The sequence below is a fragment of the Halichoerus grypus genome, chromosome 6, assembly GCF_964656455.1.
Source record: "Halichoerus grypus chromosome 6, mHalGry1.hap1.1, whole genome shotgun sequence".
Taxonomy (NCBI): Eukaryota; Metazoa; Chordata; class Mammalia; order Carnivora; family Phocidae; genus Halichoerus; species Halichoerus grypus.
Window position 1 is genome coordinate 174144837 of NC_135717.1, and position 6744 is coordinate 174151580.

General features: G+C 56.9%; 1 protein-coding gene across 3 annotated transcripts; it reads right to left on the minus strand.

Annotated features, from left to right (window-relative positions):
- Window positions 1–374: 374 nt before the first annotated feature.
- RTL6 (retrotransposon Gag like 6) lies at window positions 375–6095 on the minus strand. Of its 3 annotated transcripts, none has more exons than XM_036084062.2 (2): window positions 5870–6095; window positions 375–5651 (listed from the first exon to the last, which is right to left on the minus strand). In XM_036084062.2, exon 2 carries the CDS (start codon window positions 5336–5338, stop codon window positions 4619–4621), a length of 720 nt encoding a protein of 239 aa, XP_035939955.1. In that variant the 5' UTR covers window positions 5339–5651; window positions 5870–6095; the 3' UTR covers window positions 375–4618. The 3 variants fall into 3 exon arrangements, with proteins under 3 accessions (XP_035939955.1, XP_077932849.1, XP_035939956.1); XM_078076723.1 differs by having other exon boundaries at window positions 5828–6095; XM_036084063.2 differs by lacking the exon at window positions 5870–6095 and adding an exon at window positions 5801–5821.
- Between the last annotated feature and the right edge of the window lie 649 nt (window positions 6096–6744).

Below are 6744 nucleotides of genomic sequence, written 5' to 3' on the forward strand. Positions count from 1 at the left end.
ATCTACATAAGCAAAAGCTCTCAGGGGTCCCTAAGTTATTTTTAACGGCGCAAAGGTATTCTGAGACTCGAAGGCTGGGGAACTGCTCTCGGTCCCCGGGCGTGTGGGCTGGGCCTCGTACTCATCCACAAACCCCCAGCACCCAGCACATCCAGCCATGCAACAAGCTGGCAAAGGCTTAGAGTGCCCACCACATCATGCAGTTACAGGTACAGCCGTGAGCTGAAGGGACAAAACGTATGTGCCTGCGTCATGTTGTTGTGTTGAGTCCAGTGGGCACCGTGCCCAACGAGAGAGTGGACTGGCTGTGTAAGAAGTCAAAATGTCAGTAAAACACACACAGAAGTAAAAGCTGGACACACGTGCGGCAAATATGACACGCAACAGGTTAATATCTTTAATATATAACGAGCTCATACAAATTCATCAGACCCCAGTAGATAAGAGCAAAGGACACTGACGATCCACAAGAGGAAATACAACTGCTTAACATGGAAAGATGTTCAACTTTGCTAGAAAGCAAAGAAATGCAAACTGAGACACAATGCTACGTTTCATTATCAGATCAGCAAGTATTTAGCCGGAGGATAATCCTCCGAGCTGGCGAGATGGTACAAGGGGCACATACATACTTGCTGGTGGCAGTGTTAATGGATACAAACATTGCTGGGAACCGTTCTGTCCACATGTAATAAGGGGCTCAAAGGTTTTCATATTAATTCAGTAATTCCACCTCTGAGAACCTATCCTAAGGAAGTAACTTGACATTGGGGAAAAGCGTTATGCACGAAGAAATTCTTCCATTTCTGGTGGTGAGAAATTAGTAACGAACGGCATGGATGATCAACCATGGGCACTACTGTCCGTCTACGTGATGGAGAACACAGCCATTTCAAACTAAAATGAGTAGTAACGTGTAATGGGGAAGTCGCGTCACAGAAGTGAAAACACCCACACAATATTGTATCCTCTTACGGAAGGTAGTACCACCACTATGTCCCCACAAAAAGAAGAAAAACCATGATGGATGGGGGGGGAGCTGGCAGGAGAGCCACCAACATGTTAACACTTCACTCTTCTCGCTTGCTACCTTATTTTCCAAGATTTCTACAAGGTGTAGGTTTGCTCTGATTATGAAAAGACCTGGTGCATTGTTACTTGCTCGTGGAGTTAGTGACATTGCAGAGAGGAGCGAGGGTCCCTCCCACCTCCCCCACTGCATCTGCACTGCGCCAGCTGCCACCACCCCCCATGTTAGGACCCCGAGAGACGCCATGGGGCCGTCAGCTCTCCCCACACGGTGGACCTGTCCTACACCCAATCCTCTCCCGACGCTGGCAAGCTCCCGCTGTTGGCCCAACAAGGTGCTCTGCACTTCCTTCTGCAGCGTCCGGTCTTGACCTCAGCTCTAAGCCCCCCGTCTAACATTTCCCAGGCACTGGGGAGCTTAGTTTTTCTGCAAGGATCTCGATCTCCTCCTCCTCCTCCCACCCAAACTCCACTGCTGGCGGTGGCCCACGGGAATGTCCTTTTATACAACTGTAGGGCTTGCCCCCTTAAGGTAGCCTAAGTACGTGCCCAACTCTCCCTCACATTTCTCTCCTATGGGCCGAACTGCCAGGACCGCGGTGACCCAGCCAAGTGGCTTGTCACACTTGATGGCAGGGACCCACACGCCAGGAAAAGTCCTACCAGCACCTTCTCGGGGGGCTGTGCACCCCTGTCATTTCTTACTCATCATATACTTACCTGGGACCCACGAACCAGGTCTTTGCTTTTTCCTAGAAGTCACCGAAATGCTTTACGACATTAAATTAATCCCAAGGTCACACGATACATTCGGCCAGGAAGTCACCCCTTATTCTAAATTCCATCTCAAATGATGCCCTGTTATGCCATGAGGCTTACTTACCAGATGGGGTATCAGGTAGACCAGAAAAACCACAATACATTTCAAATAATGTCAACACCATGAGAAACATAAAACTTTCCCTCACGAGCACTGTTTAACACTACTAACTGCCTGTCCCTTTTACAAATCAATACCTGTTCTCTTAAACTGATAGAAACCACAACCCCGAAGTCTGTACAAAGCCGCTCCCCTCCCCCACTTCCTTCTTCAGCTTGACCCTCCCCGACCCGCGGTCTGGCTCTGGGCTGCATGGAGCGCGGGTCTCATCCTCTTCCACTGGGAACTCGGATGTCTTTCCCCCAGAGCCACAGGGGGGCTCCCAATGTGGGGCCTCGTCTGAGTCCGATGCGGGGCAACCCCGAGCCTCTCGTCCACTCACTTCCAAAGCTGCCGGAAGCGGTCAAGGTCACAGAAGTGCAACAGCACCAGTCCCACGCCCATGAACAGGAGCACCAGCGGCTGAAACACAACTCACCGAACCAAAGGGAGCTGGAGGCTGGAGCGGCAGCCTGGACGGGCCAGCTCAGGGGGGACAGGCAGCACGGCCAGCCCGGCCCTCCGCGGCTCAGGCCCTGCTGCGCACAGCGCACAACTCCAAGGCTGCGCGCAACGCAAGCACAGTAGGACTTCTACGTGCCGCGTGGGTAGGCCCAGGGGTCGGCGAGATGGCACGGTTCCTGCCCTGCTTCCATGCGGGGTCTCCCGCCCTCGCCGGGCTGGGCCACATGGAAACGTTCAGGGTGCCTCCTGTCCCCCGGGTGCCTGCACCCCTTCATCCGTGGGCACCTCCACCTAGCAGGCAGACAGTAGAGCACTGAGCACGAAGAGAAAGTGACCTGTACATCCCCCACTAGAGGTCCCACCCCCCAGAGTGGTGGCCCCACTGTGTGTCCTCCCCCCATTCATGCTTAATGAGCACCATGGTCCCACCTGAACAGCCTTGGCTGAAATCCAGGGGGGCCTGAAGCCTGTATTCAGGCAGTTCTTCAGCAGGGCGACTGGGCTAACAGAGTTTACAATGAGTGGGTGGCAGTGGTCCACGAACCCCAGCAGCCACTGAATATCCTTGACCTTGCAAGGCAGTAGCCGCTTCAAGAACACAGTCACTGTCCCCAGCATCATCAAAACTCTTAGGAAGAAAGGATGGACCCTAGGACCCAACCTCTGGGTATCCCAAGACACTGGTCTCCGGGTGGGTGCAGAGGCTATCCTTCTGCGGTCAGGGCAGGACCATTCGGACAGGGCAGGTGGACCCAGGTAAGACACCTCATCTTCCCCATGGTCCAGGCGGTCATGTAAATGCAGTCCGTTTGGCATTAAATATGGCGAGATCATCATGGTCCAAAGGGCTTGACCAAGTCTCACTTAGAAAGTGATTTCTGGGTGTCCCCCGTGAGGAACCCAAAGGCCGTCCACCATCAGAGGTGTAGCTTTGTCCCTCGGAATTCAGACCCAAGTGCCAGTTTTGTCCTGTCCCCACATTAAGACCAAGATAGACTGCAGCTCTTTCCCTTTACAAATGCCACAAAGGCCCTGGTGGGGCCTTCCTTAAGTGCTTAATGATGCATCCCAGAGGATTTGGGTCTCCAGCTAGGAGTCCCTGTTTTCTTAGACAAAGGCTGGACACCCAATGGGACAGCCCAGGCATGGGGAGGACATGCTACACGCTAGAGGTGGTGCGGGTGGCCGAGGGGGCCGAGGTGAAGGCCACATGTCACCTGGATGAAGATGGGAACAGGTCTCAAGCTAGACAGGCCTACCGCCAAATGATGGGGGGCAGAGAGGAGGGGGTGACTACACACTAGCTGGTGGTGGTGGTTCCCCCTGGCGCACCCCCCCCTCCTCAGCCCGCTGTGGGCCTCAGGCAGGGATGTACATGAACGTGCTGCCTGTGGTCGCTCCGTGGAACGGCTCAGTGATCCACAGTCATGATGACCTCCTGTAGCAGGCAAGTTCCAGATTCCCAGAAGGCCCAGTGCTGTCAGAACATTGGCAACTAAAGCCAAGCATTCCTGCAGGTGCATCCTCTGGGGGCTTCTCCCTTTAGCTGCATTAGTGGTCTTTCCCAGGGGCGACAATGGGACATACCGACTCCGTGTTCATGCGCAGAGCAAAGCCTGCCCACCAGAAATGCTTGCGCCCACTCCCAACAGTGAACACCTGGCCACCGCAGCAGGGTCGAGGCCCCCGCCTGCTATCCCAGGGCCTGGCAGGGCTGGTGATCACCTGCAGGTGCTAAGCCAGACTCCCCTCCCCCAGGTACCCAAAACACACCACCAGCCTGGCCAAAGTGGCTCCCCTCTATCATCAGCAGGGAGCTGCCAGGGGGGCCTGCACAGGGTGGAGTAGGAGCGTCCATGAACCTAGTCAGGCTCGGAAAGATCAGCCCAAATGATTGGCAGCGGGCTGCGGGGTCACTGTGGCCAAGCAGCAGAGCTGTGGTTACCAGGAGAGCTGGGGGGGCAAGCAAGAGACGGGAAGCATGCATGGTGGGGACAAAGCTATAGCACAGATCACTAGGAAGCAAGGTGGGTGACAGGGCGCCCAAGAGTGAGGAAGGAAGATCTCCTTATGGTACAGGTCTGGAGAAGCAGGGACGAATGTCTTCAAACAAGGGTGACGCTGTCCTATGGGCATTTCTTCTACGTAGCAAAGGGTGTATGCTGTCTGCGTGGCTGTAGACGCGACCCGGGTGGTGGCCGATGCTTAAAGGTTCCGAGCTCGGGTGGGCAGAGCCGGAGCTGGACTAGTCCCACTGGAGGCTGGGTGCACGGGGCACGGCCCCGTGCCTGTGGCAGCCAGCTGGCGGCACAGCATCTGCCGCTCCCGCACGGCCCGATTAGAGGCAGAAGTCTTCCTGATTTGGGCGCGCCGTGCATGCCGGAGTGGAGACTTGTAGGTTCTCCGCAACTCTGCCAGGAATCCCTGATAGTTGTTTCGCAAGGGGCTGTCAGGTTGCATGTGGGGGATCGCCCACTTCTCTGCCTCCCCGGTCAGCCGGGACACAAGGAACGCCACTCGTTCGGCCTCACCTGGGAAGCGGGAGGCCTGGAAGATCATGAACCTGTCCATTTGCATCAAGAACCCTGCCAGCTGGCCGGGGTCTCCAGAAAAGGGCTCGGGCAGAGAGGTGGGAGGCGTGGTCATTGGTCGGGTCCCGTTGGAGGTAATTGCGGAGATGGGCGGGGTGATCTGCAGCGCCCCCGGAATCCGGGCCCTGGTGCGTAACAAGGTCAGCTCTGCCATCACGCTCTCCAGCATGTTGGTGAGATTGGCCTTCTCTGCCCGCAGGGTAGAGGCCTCCCGCCTCAGCGCGGAGTTGGTGAGGCGCAGGGAGGTCAGGGTGTCGATGACGTCATCCATTTGGGCATTGGTAGATGCTGCCGAGGCCGGGCTTTCAGCTTTTGATGTCTGGGGTTGGACCATGTCGGCCAGAGGTCAGCCAAAGGCTGAGACGGGTGGGCTGGGAGAAGGGGGTGTGGGTAACCCAGAACCTGAGCACCTGTGATGCTAAAATTGGGTGGACCCCGACAGGAATCAGGGAAAGGGCGGGGTTCAACACTCGGAGCGGCTGAGAAGGCCAAACCAGAAGGCAGGGCAGACGGAGCCGAGGGCCGAGCGCGGCCGGGCCAGGCAGGTGCGGCAGGCCCTGGGGGACGCCGATTCCGGAGGCGGCTCTTTTAACGCAGACCTCACCAGGCCAAGGCGGGCTGCACAGGGGGGTGGATTGTTCTGGGCCCTGAAGGAGGAAAAGATGTTTTCAGAAACGTGTGGACTGCGTAGAAAGGGGTGGAAGGGAAGGCCGCGGGGGGGGGGGGAGGGCGGAAAGCGCGTGGGCAGGAGCGCCCGGGCCCGAAGCCCCCTCCCCGCGCGGGGCCCGGCGCCCACCTTGCGCAGAACAAAGGGCGGATGCACCTGCGGCGGCGCGGGGGCCCGGGACGGGCGGCGGGCGCGTACCTGGGTCTCCGCGGCTTCTTCCGCGGCTCCGTCTGCCGCGCCGGCCGCGACCAAGATGGCCCGATCGGGGGACGCGGGCGGGCCGATGAGTCACGGCGGCAGCGGCCCGCGGAACTGCTTCCCGGTCAGGTCAGGCCGGGGCGGCGGCGGGAGGCGGGCGCGGGCGGCCTCGGGCGGGAGCACGAGCGGGGGCCGGGGCCGGGGCCGGGGTCGCAGCGGAGGGAGGGCGGGTCGCGGGCGGCCGGGGTGCGGGCGGGGCGGGCGCGGCGGCGGAGGCGGTGGCGGCGGCGGGCGGGCCTCGCGCGGGCCCCGCTGGTTGCCATGGAGACAGCCCGCTCCCGCGTGCGCGGCGGCGGCGGCCGAAGCCCCGCCCCGGAAATGGCGCACGCAGCCCCGCCTCCCAGGACTACCGCTCCGCGTCTTTCTGCAGCAGCCAATCAGTGATGTCCGGGGCTGCTGTTATGTTATTATTAGGATAGATGCCTTCCTGTTTTTGTAATTCTTTCTAAGGTTACGAGCGAGGCTCTTTTTGTATATGTTGTAATTATATTTTTTTAATGAAACATGCTTTTCATATTGTAACTTGAATGCAAATTCAATATAATACATATTCATTGTAGCAAATTTTGATGCCACGGAAGTCTTGTAAAAACAGTGTATCACTCAAAAATCCCTCCACCTGAAGAAAACAAATAGTAATATTTTTGTGGTTCCACCCAGTCATTTTTCTTTGATATATTCTATTTCAAAATATTAATTTTTGTACTTTATGAACTATTTTGTAACCTTAAAAGCACACTGAATTTTGAGCATTTTCCCATTAAAGATATTTCAAAAGCATGACTTTTCAGTTATTGCCTAGAGTTCCACTGAAA